This window comes from Rhinolophus sinicus, linkage group LG15, assembly GCF_036562045.2.
Source record: "Rhinolophus sinicus isolate RSC01 linkage group LG15, ASM3656204v1, whole genome shotgun sequence".
Lineage (NCBI taxonomy): Eukaryota > Metazoa > Chordata > Mammalia > Chiroptera > Rhinolophidae > Rhinolophus > Rhinolophus sinicus.
Genome location: NC_133764.1, coordinates 2,140,395 through 2,155,586, shown reverse-complemented (window position 1 = coordinate 2,155,586; position 15,192 = coordinate 2,140,395). Strand labels below are relative to the sequence as shown.

Genomic DNA, 15,192 nt, shown 5'->3' with positions numbered 1-15,192 from the left:
CAGAAGATGTCTGTGCAGTAATAGTGATCAAGAGGCAACTTTCTGGAAAGCTCAGCTCAAGTCAGCAGACCGGAAGCAGATGACATGTTAGAAGTTAGCAGATGGGAAGATTATCCTAGGTCCACATTTGACTTGAGCACTTACATTTCCTCTGTGCGCTAGATGTTGGCATGAGATGGACTGTCCTCATTAATGGCGACAATGGCATTTCCGAGCTCTTCCTGAGAGGCACCATAGCATATCATAGTCTCTACTACCAGACAGTTTGGGTTCAAATGCTGGTGCCATTCGTGACTGGCAGTGTGACCTTGGCAAGTCACTCAGGTTCTCTGGAACTTGGTTTCTTCATTTGCAAAATAAGAATGTTGATATTAACAATATCACTGTCACAGGGTTGTTTTGAAGATCAAAAGAGTTAAATTACTTAAAATATTTAGAAAAGGGCTTGGCACAATATGCCCATCAGTTCTCACTGTTACAGTGTGTGCTGTTCTAAGTTCCATGTATGTGTCATTTCAGGCAATACTCACAGCAGTCCTCTAAAAAGAGGTACTGGTATCACCCCCATGTTACAAACAAGGAAGCTGAGAAACAGAGGTTACATATAAGCAGCCCCAGATCAGAGTATGGAGCCAGGCTTCAAACTCAGCTGTTCTAGAATCCCTAGGAACCCTCTTAATCACGACATTGGTCCAGAGAAAACAGACCTATCTATATGCAGTGACAAGGCAACATGGTAATTGTTCAGAGGTCTCTAGCACATGCTACATATTGGCACTTCTGTTACCCAACAGGAAGAGCAAGTACGTACTTCTGAGGGGTCAGACAGGCCCAAGGTCTAAAAGCATAGTTGACTGGGAGAAAAAGGCATTTTAGGCAAAGCATGGAACATCTAGGGACTTACAAACCCCCCACATTGTCTAGCCTGGCAATTTTCAGGCAGGAAAGAGAGGCAGTTGAAGCTGGAGAGGTAAGCAACCTCCAGACTACAGAGGGGCTTCCAGATTGTGCTAAGGAGCTTAAATTTCGTCTTGTAGGTAATGAGGGGCTGAGAATTTCAAACATGTGAAACTATTGTAGAATGTGAGCTGAGGAATCCTCAGTGACGAATCACACCTGCACCTGACAGCCCTCCTGCCCTAGCTTGCCAAATTCCCCCAGATTTGGGTGTTGAGAAGAGTTGCTGTGCTCCTTCTGAATGTGGAACAGATTTTGGCATGAGTTGCTCACATATGTATGGGACCAACTAATGTCTAGCAACATTGCCTGTAGAGAACAGAGAAGAGGTACTGCACTAGAAGTTCAAAAGGTGCAAATGATCCTCCCAAGTGATCCTCAGGTCTGAGGGAGCGGCATCTCGGAATCACGGGGTTCGCTTAGTCCATGCTGACTGATCTACAGCAGCGTCCAGGAAGGAAAACTGCAGATCCTGGACAGGGCTCTCGTCAGGTGGGACGATTCGCCCAACACATGCCTTCAAAGACACCGAAATATAAGATTATGTTCACGTCACTGCGGCCAGGACCTGAGTGTGGTGTGCGGCAGGCACGGAAGGGGTCTCAGCGACCATATCGAAAATGGGCTTTTCTCTCACGCAGAACCCTATTTCTTTCAGGGCAATGATCACGTTATATTTCTTTCTTCGCTTTCAGACTCTCTTCCAACAGCTTGCAAGCAAGGACCTCTCTATGCAGCAGGGACCCCATCTGTCTTGTCTCCAAAGTATCCCTGGAGTCCAGAGACTTTGGGGGAATGGAGTCGGAGCAGCAACTGTCTCCTAGAGGACCCGGGGGCGACTCCCGCCCTTCGGTGACCTTAACGGTCAGAGGCAGCTGTCAAGGGCAGGTCCGGCCGCCTTCGCGGAGGGCGATGCCGAGGGGCAGGGCTGGACGCTCCAGCAACCCGCCGGGCTGGAAAGCGGTGGGATTGCCTCACAGAAAGACCGGCGCCCCCTCGGCGATGGCAGCAGGCGACACCGGAACGCCTCCCGCGCGGCGCTCTGGGAGTTGTAGGCACCTTCCTTTCCACTCTTCTTCAACTCCTTGCTCTCGAAACCCCAGGACGTACAAACAGGTATGCGCCTGTGATTCTCACGCTGTGAACTTTGGGGATTTTAACTTCTAAAACTGAGCCCTCAATAGGACCCTGCCCAGGACTGCCCCTTGCACTCCGCCCGGGGTGAAGACTACATTTTCCAGACAACCTCGAGGAGGCGGGGCTTTCCCGCGCGCGGTGCATTGTGGGCATTGCAGTCCGGGTGGGCTCACGTCCCACCTTCCCCGCTGGCCCTGGATGCGGCCCGAACTACACTTCCCTTCCGCCCGCCTGCTATCCCGAGGCCGCCTTGGCGCGAGACATTTGCGAGCAGAGTGTCTCCAAGATGGCCGCGTGGGGAAGGAGGCGCCTTGGCCCGGGCAGCAGTGGCGGTAGCGCCCGAGAGAGGTGAGATACGGGACCTTGTTGCTTCCCCAGAGCATGTGGCCTAGGAGCCGGTGAGCCAGTGAGGCCTCCCAGGGCTGCAGCGCTCTCCCTGCCTTAGTTCCCGGGCCACCCCTTCTCGCCCACCCTCCCGTCCCCGCGCTGGGCACGCGGGGTTCCAGTCCTGGCCCATCCGGGATCCGGGTGGGAACCGGCGCCCCCTCGAGCCGGGCCGAAGCGGCCTCCGCGGACGGCTCAGGGAAGGAGGCGATGGCGGGGCCGGGCGAGGTGGGCCGCGGCCGTGCACGGTCTGGGCCGAGGCCGGGCCGCGTGGACAGGACTCGGGCCCCGCGCAGGCCCGAGGGACCCGCCGCGCTGCCCGCGGGCCGAGCGGCGTCCGAGGCTCCCTCCCTGCCAAGCCGCACGCGGGCCGTTTCGGCCGCGGCCCCTGACGTGGCGAGGATCGGCCCCGGGAGCGAGAAGGAAGGGGAGCCCTCGCGGAGCGGGCGCTGCGGGAAGGGCAGTGTGGGCTGCACGTTGGTCGGGGGAGGGGCTGTAACCTTCCCCGCTCGTATCGCGGGCCGAGAGGCGTCGCTTCCTCGAGGGGGGATTCTTACGACTTTTCGAGGGTTTTCTGCCAGCGCCCCTGCCCTGGAAGTCCTTTAAAGTGACCTTTCCTAATGAATGGTGTGTGACTAGGGAGCAGGAAGCTTGTGTCTTCCAAGTGGATCTCGATTTGGAGAAATGATTTCTAGAAAATGAGATTGGAGTAGTTTTTCGTGTCGAATTTAGTTTTTGCTTCTGGAAAGCAGTTTCAGCTAGTAGAAGCCACTAGAAGTTTGGGAAAGGATGTGTGTTGGTGGAGTCCCCTGCATTGTTGTCCTGTGGATTCTGTTATGGTATGAGTGGCATAGCAGAGGTCAGCAAGAAAGGAAAGTTTGTTGTTTCCTTTTTTTGTCTTTTTGGTGAAGACTGTTAAACAGAAAAGTTCTCTTTCTCTCTTCATCCCCTTTCTCTCAACTGCTCTACTCTGCATTGTTGCTTTCTTTGACTGATTCTGTCACATATTTATTGCTGTTGCCTGTAGATGGTTTTCCCAGCCCAGAAGATTCTTCGTGTTTGGTAGTTGTTACAGACAGACCCCTTGAACTTGTATTTTATTCTTGAGCTCTGAGTTATCCATCATTGTCCTTTCCGCATTTCCTCTTCCTTGGAAAAGCATTGAATAGCCAGCAGATGTTTTTGTTTTCCAACCACCACCTTGTATTTCTTAGATCAGACCATAGAAATAAAGAAGTGATCTCAATGATTTCCAGATGGCATTAAAAACTAGCAAACATTTTCAAGATCTTTATTGCAAATATTAATCCTTTAGAAATAGGAAATAACCTGTTAGAAAACTTAAAGAGTATCAGAGACAACGGCAATCCTCCTTACTGGATAAAAACAACTCAAAGGGCCAAATGGGGATGCCCCAGACATCATAAAGGGGTCGTTCAGCTTTTACCGATCTAAGAAATTAGATACTGGGGATTTTTTCCTCCTTGGTTTGAGACAATCGTTAATTCAAAACTGAGTTTGTAAACCAGCCCATAGGCTGAGTCCAGTCCTTGACTGTTGACCTAAGTTTTTAAGAGTTTATAAGCGTACTTGCAAATGCATATAATTTGAAAGATTTCACAGAAAACTCCGAAAAGCTGAGTAGTGACCAACTTTTTTGGTCAGAACAAGTGCTTTCTAGTTCATCATTCCTCACATGACAGCTTGACTCACTGCAGTTTCCTGCCTGGTCTTAGGTGTTCAGGTTGCAGCCTTTAGCCTATAACTGAAGGCTCTGCTCACACATGCAGATGTTGTGTGTTAGCCAGGAGCGGGCCATCTGGTTTTGTGGTTTGGGCGACCCCACCTCTCCTCCCAGATAATGCACCATGGAGAGGGGTACCTCTCTGTTTGCACCATCTGTCTCCCCTCAAGGTAACGCTTGGGGATTCCGGATTCCTTTTGCCGTTGCTGTGAGGCCCTAGCTTGGCTCTGTTGGAGAAGCCTGGTTTCCCTAAGAGCTTCCCATGCTGGGCAGGCGATGGAAACATAACCCCGCCAGTCCCCCATCTCCCACAGCTAGCTCACTTCTTCAGTCCTGCTCAGGGGGCGGGAAGACTGGGTGGGGCAGGTTGGATTAATTGATTGGCAGGCACCACAGATTATGAGGCCTGAGCATATTATTGGCTCTTATGACTGAAGTAGGTTGTTTATGGCTCTCTTAAATGACTTTGTTCCATGTCACATTTGTGCTGACTCAGATCTCAGCCCCACATTGTAAAACCACTTTCCTGAGTTGCTGTACACACCTGGTTGGAATCAGCTTTATGCTGAAACTGAAGGAAACATTTTCTGATTTTTGGGCAAGGGCTGGAGCAGAGCAGTGCTTTGGGCAAACTTTCCAGATTTGCCAGTGGCTGTGAACTCCAAAGCATGTCTTGTATTTAAAGGCCCTTCCTGGTGCCAGCCTGTCCACAAGAATTACTGTCGTCAGCTGTGTGGTAATGAGGGTCGAGTTTAGAATACAGTGTGTGGATTCTTTCTTTACTTGGTGCTTGAGTTTAGAGCTGAGTTAATTCAGTAGCCTCTAGTCACGTGTGGCAATTAAATGTAAATTAATTAAAATGAAATAAAATGAAAAATTAAGCTCCTCAGTTACACTAGCCACATTTCAAGCGCTTGGTAACCGCACGTGACTGTGAGTGTTGGAGAGCACAGATACAGAGCATATCCACTGTACAGTAGGGATAGGACTATGCTGCTCTAGACCAGAATAGGAAAGGGGTGGAAATAGCAAAATGAAAGCTGCTTGCATGTTGATTTTTCTCTCCACTCCATTAAATCCAGGGACTCAACAGTGTTTGTAATGAAGAACATCAGACTCTGAGCTGTAACCTGAATTCTTGTCCAAAATTCAGCACACTGGCGTCAAGCACACGAAACAGATTGCCACTTATCCTGTCGGCGTCTTTGAGACACACTTGCCCATCTAGGAAGGCCCAGTGCAGGTATCTGTGTGTTCTGCCACTTGGGTGGCAACCGGACCAGCTCACAGACAGTCCACCTGCCCCTTGGGGTGCTTGTCTGCACTTCCTCAGGGCCCCTGAGCATCCCTGAGTTCTCCGTGTTGTTGGAATGTGAGTATAGCCATGTGCTCTCAGTCCGTTTTTATCATGTGAAGGTGTGTTTGATCTGATTCTGGAAAGGCCTGGGGTGGTCAGAGGGCTTGGCTGCTGAACTGAATGTTCAGGTTTTAGGGTGAAATGATTTTGCTGTGGCCTGACCCTCCCCTGATGTGCGCAGCCATCTGCTCCAGCATTTTCAGGTAGCCAGTTCTGGGGGGTTCTTCCACATCTTTCTGCAGCATGCTTTATTCCTCGGGACTTGATCCTTGACAGCTTTGCTTTAATCTGTGACAGATGTGGTCCTGGGTGGCCGGTGGAGGGTTTCGTTCTCAGTCCAGCTGAACAGATGGTCCATGAGCCATGTGGGCAGGTGGCACACATTCCCCTTGTTCTGATCTAGTCCTTTTATTTGTGAGGACCCCTAAGAGTTTGGGGTATTTTATTTCTTTTGAAAGACTCCCATTCTGCTGTAGTGTGTAGTGGAAATGTTTGTTTCCTCCTGGTCTGGCTGAGCCATGAAGGCACAGCCTCTGCAGCCAAGTCTGTAGGTGTGCAGCCCCAAGGCTTGTGTGTCTGCTTAGCTGGCTGCCAGAAGGTGGAGTTGTGCACGCTTATGATCCCAGACCTTGGATATTGTAGGTTAGGATCCGCTAAGGTTCATCCTTTCTGTGGTGAATTTGTTTTCCTGGATTCACTCAGGCAATCTGGATTTCAGCTTGTGCCTCTGTGGTTTAGTCCTTGAGGCCTCATTCCAGTGCAGGCTCAACTTTGTGATGAAGAGAGGGATGGTCTTATGTCCAGGGAGGTGAGGCGGTGGCAGAGACCAAGCCTGAGTTGGGCTTCCCTGCCTGGGCGTGTGCACGCGTGCGTGTGCGGACGTGCCCCTCAGTGAGGGCCGTGGGAGGAGTGGCCAGTACCATGGAGTGAGTGCGCACAGGAACCCCCAGCTGCCACTGCGTCTGTCTCTGGCACCAGCAGCAAGTTCCTGGGCCAGCGAGGTCTTAGGAAAGCCAATAATCACTTACTAGTCATAACAGTTCTGTCACAGGGCTGTCCACTGGAGTAGCCGTTAGCCACGTGTGGTGAGCACGCATTTGAAATGTGGCTCCTGTGTCTGAGGAACTGCATGTTTAGGTTTTACTTCACTTTAATTAATTTCAACAGCTGCATAGGCCTTACACTGGGTGGTGCTTTGCAGCTGTCACATTGCTTTGCACACCCAGCCCCCATCCTGTCTTCACTGCCGCCCTCCGGGACAGCTAGCGCTTCTGCTCCATTTGACACCAGGGAGGCTGGCTGAGAGCAGCAAGGCGTTTTGCCCTCGGATACAAAGCCAGTGAGTGACTGAGAGGGAACTTGAATCCAGGCCACTTGACTGTTGTTCCCACAGCAGGGGAGGAAAGGGTTCTCTTGCATGTGGTTGTCTCTGAAACATGAAAATGCCAGGCGCCCTGTGCAAGTTCCTTGGCCTGTTTGGAACTGTCCTCAATATTTGGGGCTACATGCTGTGCCTTTTTGTCCTAACTGGCCTTTACATCTGCAGCATAGTATTGTACTGCTCTCTCTGGCTCCCGAGGAAGCAGTTTTTGGTTAGCGCAGACTGGGTTTTCCTGCACCTGGGGTACAGGTAGACTCCAGCACCTCACAGATCACAGGTGATCAAGGGACCACATGCTCACTACCGTTGTTTCCCCAAAATCAGACCTAACCGGAAAATGAGCCCTAGCATGATTTTTCAGGAGGACAGCCCCTGAACATAAGGCCTAATTCAGGGAAACATGGTGAGTGGAATGCAACGTGCATATGGACCCAGTTTAATTTTTCAGCCACTGGTTCTTTTAATTACTGTAATTGTTTTTCTTCTCCTGTCACTCATTTCAAATGTACTTCCACTGATGCGTGTTGGGAACCTGTCACATTCGGGCTGGGTGCTGGGGATACTGTGATGAAAACACATTCTCGCTTTCGAGGAGCTCGGAATCGACATCCTTGTGTAGTTCACACCTCTGTCCGGACTGGGAGCCCCTGGGCCACTCCAGGAAGTGGGCCTGAAGCAAGTGCTTCCACTGAGGGGGGTTTGGTTCTCGTTCCAGTGTGACCAGATAAGGCTGGTGGCTTACAGGGCAGCCTGGCCAGTGCTTGCTGGTGTGCAAGGTGGAGAGGGAATCGTCCTCCTCATCCTCACCGGGAGGACTGCAGGGCTGGGAGGCCAGATGACACTTCACCCATGACAAGCTGCCTGGCTGTGATTGGGGGCTTGCTCCCCGCAAGTGCAGGCGTTTCTGCAGGTGCCCAGAAGCTGCTGGAGTGGAAGTGGGCGCCTCCTGCTCTCCTCGGCTGTGCAGGGCCCATGGCTCTCTGGTCTCTTCACCCCCAGGGATACAGGGCTGTTGAACATGCTAAATGAAAGAAGCCAGTCACAAAAGCCACCGTACTTTGTGGGTACATGTACGTGAAATGTCCAGAATAGGCAAACCCACAGAGCAGGAAGTAGATTGGTGGCTGCCAGCAGCCGGAAGAGCTGGAGAAAATGGGAATTGATAGGGTTTCTTTTGGGGATAAAATGTTCCAAAATTGTGGTGTTTGTTGTATAACTTGATGAAAGTGCTGAGCCATTGAATCATACATTTTAAATGTGTGAATTGTATGGTATGTGAATACTAACTGAATAAAGCTGTTATTAGAAAAAGTACAAATCACAGTGAGACCACCTCACACCTATCAGGATGGCTACTATTAAAAACAACAGTGTTGCTGAGGGTGTGGAGAAATTAGACTGTTGGTAGGAATGTAAAACGGTGCAGCTGCTGTGGAAAACAGTACGGTGGTTCCTCAAAAAAAGGAAAAATAGAACTACCATGTGATCCAACGTTTCCATTTCTAGGTCTATATCCAAAGGAATTGAAGGCAGAGACTTGAACAGATACTTTTACACCTGTGTTGATAGTATTATTCACAATAGCTAGAAGGTAGAAATAACTCAAAAGTGTCTATCAATGGATGAAGGGGTAAAGAAAATGTGGCTTATACATACACTGGAATATTATTCATCTTTAAAAAGGAGGGAAATTCTGACACATGCCTTGTAACATGGATGAACCTTGAAAACATTATGCCAAGTGAAATAAGCCAGTCACAAAAGGACAAGTACTGCACGATTCCTCTTACATGAGGCACCTAAAACAGTCACATGCAGAGATAGAAAGTAGATGATGAGGGTGGAAGTTGTTTGATGGGTGGAGTTCTAGTTTGGCAAGACGAGAACGTTCTGGAGATGGGCTGCTCAACAGGGTAAGTTACTTAGCATTATCGACCTGGACACTTAAAAACGGTTACGACAGTAAACTTTGTTGTATTTTGCCATAATTTAAAAAATTAATAAACTTGTGTCATCGCCACTGAGCTTAAGAAGTAGAAAACTAGCGTTATCTTGGCCCACACAGCCTCCCGCCCCCCGCCAGGCAGACGCCGCCTTGCCCCTGAATTATCATTTCCTTGCTTTTCTTCCTAGTTACCGTACATGGAAACATTCCTAAATACACCCTTTAGTGCCGTGTGCTTTCGAATCGTGTATGTGAAATACCCGTGTGTTCTGCACCTGCGTTCCCCATTCACCTTCCGTGCAGGGATTCAGCTGTGAATTTTTCACTCTGTGGAGGACATCACAGTTTATCTCAGGTCACTCATCATTTTTTGCTCTCACCGGACAGTGCTGCTCTGAACATTTTCGTGCAGCTCTGACTTTTGGGGAGGTGTCTCCAGACTTTGGATCCCATGTTTGAAACTACTTCTGTAATCACAGATTCCTTTGAGACCTTCTTTGCAATGGTTCGGGGTACCAGAGGTGCCCAGATCCCAGGGGAAATGGAGTTTGCCCTGTGATTCCTCATGATGGCCACCTTTTCACTGGAAAGCCGGTGTTTCTAAGGGGAGTCCTTTAATGAGTATTCCCTGAGGCCCACCAGAGCAGATTCAAAGCAGAAGAGGGTTTCAGGCAGAAGAGGAGGCAGGATCAGAGCGCAGCAGCGTGTGCAGCAGTTAACTGGCGCTCAGATGGGTGGGTGCTGTGCTCCACATGCTAGTTACGGGCTCAACGTGCAGAGTGATCTCGGCGCTGGCAGAGGGTGTTCAGGAGAGTAACCTTGTTCCGTAAGTACTACAGGTTCCAAGCATTTGGTAAAAAGGGACCCCCTTTCCTTCCAGAGCCGCTTACTTCCCCAGGGACATCATTCTTAGGTCTTTGTATATATGTCCAGAAGTGTCCTGTACATATAAAAGCCCAAATCTGTGAGCACAAATTTGATTTACTGTCAGCAACAACAAAAACTATATATATAATATACACACACACACACACACACGTACACACTAAAGGTAGCATACCATACACACTGTTCTGAACTTGCCTTGACACTCAACTGTATTTCTTAGAGACTTCCATTATCAGTGCTCTCTTTTTTAAAAAAACACTTTTTATTTTACTGGTCATTTCACACCTGCTGTGAAAGCAAAAATATAGTCCCTTAGGAAGCCTAAAAATATAGTCCCTTAGGATTCCAATTAGCTTTTTTAAAAAATCTCTTGTACCAGGGTTCAAATTGGGGGTTGGCTGGGTTTCCTTAGTTGGGTTTCATTTGACCCAGAAACAAGCAAGCCATATGTGGGTGGGCGCTGGGTAGCAGGGCCGCTGTAGATATGGTGCTCTCCTGGGCAGCCTCGGCCCCCAGGTTCCTGAAGTAACAGCTTTTCTCACCCGTGCAGAACTGCACCTGCTGGTCTGGGCAGCCTGGAAACCTCCATGTGCAGGGGCAGGTGGCGCCCCGGCTGCCACAGCCCAGGTGGAAGGGTGGGTGCTGACAGGCAGGTGGCGCCCCGGCTGCCACAGCCCAGGTGGAAGGGTGGGTGCTGACGGGCAGGTGGCGCCCCGGCTGCCACAGCCCAGGTGGAAGGGGTGGGTGCTGACGGGGGCACGTGGCACCCCGGCTGCCACAGCCCAGGTGGAAGGGGTGGGTGCTGACGGGCAGGTGGCGCCCCGGCTGCCACAGCCCAAGTGGAAGGGGTGGGTGCTGACGGGGGCAGGTGGCGCCCCGGCTGCCACAGCCCAGGTGGAAGGGGTGGGTGCTGACGGGGGCAGGTGGCGCCCCGGCTGCCACAGCCTAGGTGGAAGGGGTGGGTGCTGACAGGGGCAGGTGGCGCCCCAGCTGCCACAGCCTAGGTGGAAGGGTGGGTGCTGATAAAGGGGGCTCCCTATTTGTGCGTCCATGTTCTCAATGTTGCTGTTCCCTTGGACAAGGGAATCCTAGAAATCTCTAGACTTAAGTTTTCAGCCTTTCCCAGTAGAAAGGAAGACTCCCATTCCTGCACTGGGTGTAGCGGGTTTGGCTTTATGTAAGGAGGTGCTTAGCGGACGGCACTGCTGGCTGGGCTGGCAGCTGGGCCTGCCTTGTCTGCAGGTGCCTGGGCAGTTACGTCCGGATGATGCTCTTGTCTTCACACGATGGAGAGTTGGTTTCCAGAGATGGATAGGAGAGGGGTGAGCTGCCCACAGAAGACATGGCGCTCCAGGAAGCATGATGTGCCTGGGGCAGGCGGCCTGTTACCAGTGACTTTCATGTCTTGTGACTTCCTCTTAGGTTTGCTAAAGTGGTTTCTAAAGTGCTGAATTCTGCCTGGGCCTAGTCGCTGAAATGATTGCCCTCTTACCTCTGAATTAAAACCAAATAGAAAACTCCACAAAGGTCTTCCAAGGGGAAACCCGGCGTTTCCCATTTCATAAACTTCAGGTGGGTTCTTACAGAAATGGCTCATGAACTCACCCCGGAAAGGCAGCCTGGTCACTGGCAGCAGAGCAGGTGCGTGGGCAGCGCCCATGTTTAGGCTTCTTGTCCGACCCCTGGGGAATGACTCCCAAGTGCAGTCTCATTAGGGCCTGGGATCTAATTAGGAGGCTTCCCTGAGCAGCCGAATCAGTGCTCTTCTCAGGATAGAATTCCTGCCGCCTGAGCCCAGCCAGTGCCTTTTGTTAAAGTGGCCCCACTTGTGAGTGGAGGCCCTTTCTGGAGGACACTCCTTCCTCTGCACTTGGTGACACTACCAGTCCATTACCAACAACTTCTAATTTGTTTCTAATGTGACCACAGGAGAGCATTAGTCATTTATCCAACAGGAGTGAGAGTGAAACCTTGTGAAACCTTGCTTCCTAGATTTGCTTACTTATTTGCTAAAAGTAGCTTTTACTGTGCTGAATCCTGCCTGGGAATGAATAGTAAGGAGCAGCTCCTGATGGTCTGTCTTTATGGTCTCGCTCTCTGATCCCGTCTTTTCCTTGAAGTTTGCCCCTGACAATCCAGTTTCCACCACCCTTAACATGGAATTGTTTTCATCTTTGACGGAGGGCTGGCACTACCTTAATGCTGAACTCCGAGGTCCTAGGGGGCGACCTTGTTTAAAAGCCTTCACTGGCCTAATGCGTGTACTCACTGACCAGGACGCTCTGAGCCCAGCTCCCCTGGCGTGACTCCGAACAGCACGCCCTGTGGTGTGCACGTGCCGGACCCGCTGAGCACTGAGGGCTGTGCTTCTCCTCGGACGATCGGAGCTCGGGTGGGTGGGCCACGTTCACCCTGGTGGGGCCCAGCACACTGATCCAGGGCCCAAGCTGCAGGCGTATGGACTTGGGGGGGGGGGCAGTGATCACGAGGAGCCAGATGAGGGTCCCTGGGCCTCATCCTTTCTGACGGGGGACCAGGGCTTGCAGAAGGGGAAGGGGCTGCTTTTCACTGAGGCATGAGACAGAAAGAAGATGGTTCTGCACAGTCTGGTAATAATAGGGGTTAAGTTAAGCCACTTGCTGCAGCCTCAAGAGCTGTGTCTATCAGCGTCCCTCAGGGGGTGGGCTACAGGATTATCAGATGAACAGATAACAGAAAACTAGGAGAAACTGTGTGCTGGACGGTAGTATGGAGCTTTAGAAAGACCTGGACAGGCTGAAACAAGCCAAATGAAAATGACAAGGTGTGCACAGGCCCATCGGGGGTGTGGGAAGATTCTGCTCTGGATAAGAAGTTTGCACTGCAGAGGCCTCAGACAGAATCCTGAAACTACCTAGAAGGCCCCTCGGGGCTCCTTGGTCTTGGTCTTGATGCGGAGCTGAGCCTTCCTTAAGGTTCTGCGGTGAGGGTCCTATTAGCCATCCCTAGTCCCGGGGGGAAAGTCAGATCGGCTCAGCCCGTGAAGTGGGCGTTTGTGAATGGTGTTTCTTATGTGAGTGAGAAGCATTTACTGGCAAAACAGAGAGTCCTGGGCCTACAGGATCAGAAAGGGTGGGCACATCTGGGGGCCCTCAAGGGATCCTTATGTCCACTAAATTTCAGAGTCTTTACTGTCTTTAGATGTTGTCTTTTCCTAATTGAAGGGCTTCTTTTTTCTAAGCAGTGGGCTGGGGTTCCTGGGCTTGCTGGCCTTGGGAGGAGCTTTATGCAGCTTGTTCTGCAAGGGTCAGAGGAGTTTGGTTCTCAGTCACTCAAGGCAAAGGTGACCCTATTTACCATGTGTGCTGCAGGCCTAGGATGACTGCTTTCGAAGCATGCAAAGGGCAGGGTGTTTGGCATTACGTCTCCGGGGTCTGCTGGTTTTCATCGAACAATCCTGCTGCAATTGTTCTGACTAACCAAGAGCAGATTTCATCTTGCTGACCTTGGGCTTCTGTTGTGTCCTCATGTGATTCAAGGCTGAACTCGTTTCCTGGGGGCTCGTCTGCTAACTAACTCACAGACCTGTCAGTGCACTCACTGCATTAGGCCCAGTACATGTTGTAGGTTGTCATCTCAGAGATCAGGGTAGTCCTTTACCTGCATCTTTTGTGTTTCATTATTTGATTCTTTCAGAGAAACAATTCTTTACTGATTATCTTGACTGTTGGGTTCTAAGTGAGATAAAACATACGTGGGGTGTGGTACCTTCAAGAGCTCAGGGTCTGCTGAGCCTGAGGCCCAGACTTCCCCTCCCTGGCCTTCCCCCCAGCGTCTCAGCAAAGAAACGTAGTAAGTGCTTCCAACCTGACTATCTCCTCTTTCTCCCGCCCCTTCATCATAAGGGTGAGCTTGTCGGCCACAGACTGTTACATCGTGCACGAGATCTACAATGGGGAGAACGCGCAAGACCAGTTTGAGTACGAGCTGGAGCAGGCCCTGGAAGCCCAGTACAAGTACATCGTGATCGAGCCCACCCGCATTGGTGACGAGACTGCCCGCTGGATCACCGTGGGCAACTGTCTGCACAAGACCACCGTGCTGGCGGGCACCGCCTGCCTCTTCACCCCGTTGGCACTGCCCTTAGAGTACTCCCACTACATCTCCCTGCCTGCTGGTGTGCTGAGCCTGGCCTGCTGCAGCCTGTACGGGATCTCCTGGCAGTTTGACCCTTGCTGCAAGTACCAAGTGGAGTACGACGCCTATAAACTGTCCCGCCTGCCCCTGCACACACTCACTTCCTCCACCCCCGTGGTGCTGGTCCGAAAGGACGACTTGCACAGAAAGAGACTGCACAACACGATAGCACTTGCTGCCCTGGTGTACTGTGTAAAGAAGATTTACGAACTCTACGCTGTATGATTGCAATAGAACGGGGAGAAGCAAACAGCCCAGCCCACAAGAGACAACAGAGTATTCAGATTGCACAGTAACATGTTTGCTCTGTGAGGCAGCGGAGCCCAGGAACCTGTTTGGTTTAATATGTTATTTTTAAAAAAAGTAACACAGATTACAAATGTACCAAGGGTTGTTTCAGCTCATCACACTAAGATGTGGATTTCCGTAACCCACAGGGGCCTGAGCTGTGGAAGTCTGACTGGGCAGTGGAATGTTGGAGGCATTGCTACTGAGGGGTGTGAACAAGCTTGGGGGCGGGGGGGTGTCTTTAAGTATATTGTTTAACTGTACCATCCAGAGCCAACCAGAAGCTATTGACCATTAAAATTATGAGAATTTCAACTCCAGGTGTCTTCTCTTTCCGTGACTGTGTGCAGCTGCTGCTGTACAGTCTGCTCTGGGTGGCCGCTTCACGTGGAAGGAGTGGGCAACGTGGAAGCCAGCCTGCTCCAGCCTGGTGCCACCTCTTGAAGCAAGAACAGGCCTTTGAACAAGGCAGGCTTAGACTCTGGTCCTGGGGCCAGACCCCTCCCAGAGCAGTCTCACCTCCCATAGCCCTGTTTCCAAGGCTGGCTGCAAAATGCTGTTCAGGAACATGGTAGGACAGGGTGACGGGCCTAGAGGTCACTGGGTCTCCATTTGGATTCACGTGGGGAACGGGGGCCAGGAACTTCTTGTCCAGATTCTGATTTAGGAGGACACAGAAACTAACATCTGCATTTTTTTAAAGCACTGAAGCTGTTCCACCCATGGCCCTAGGATGAGGGAAGAGCCCTGAGCGCAGCCTCTGCAGCACCCCCACCCGCCAGCCTGGTGCCCTCATTCCATAGGATCCGGTCCCATGCTCCTCCCTCATGACAAGGAGCGTATTATGCACCGTCTTCCACATTCCCTCTCAGGCTTTGGAGAAATGGAAAATTATCCCTCCACAAAGAAGTTGGGCCCCTGCCTTGGGTGCAGTG

At 51.1% G+C, this 15,192-nt stretch overlaps 1 protein-coding gene across 2 annotated transcripts; it reads left to right on the top strand.

The window, feature by feature from the left end:
* Nucleotides 1–2,285: 2,285 nt before the first annotated feature.
* TMEM11 (transmembrane protein 11) lies at nucleotides 2,286–14,572 on the top strand. Of its 2 annotated transcripts, XM_019715971.2 has the most exons (3): nucleotides 2,298–2,442; nucleotides 5,305–5,594; nucleotides 13,678–14,572. In XM_019715971.2, coding segments are annotated over exons 2-3 (519 nt in total). In that variant the 5' UTR covers nucleotides 2,298–2,442; nucleotides 5,305–5,592; the 3' UTR covers nucleotides 14,195–14,572. The 2 variants fall into 2 exon arrangements, with proteins under 2 accessions (XP_019571529.1, XP_019571530.1); XM_019715970.2 differs by lacking the exon at nucleotides 5,305–5,594 and having other exon boundaries at nucleotides 2,286–2,442.
* The last annotated feature ends 620 nt before the right edge of the window (nucleotides 14,573–15,192 follow it).

What these genes read in the sequence shown, in the direction of transcription:
- TMEM11 (XM_019715970.2), top strand. Translation starts at nt 2,381, where the DNA reads ATGGCCGCGTGGGGAAGGAGGCGCCTTGGCCCGGGCAGCAGTGGCGGT. An exon ending in GGCGGTAGCGCCCGAGAGAG is followed by an intron (nt 2,443 to 13,677) that starts GTGAGATACGGG and finishes CTTCATCATAAG; the next exon opens with GGTGAGCTTGTCGGCCACAG.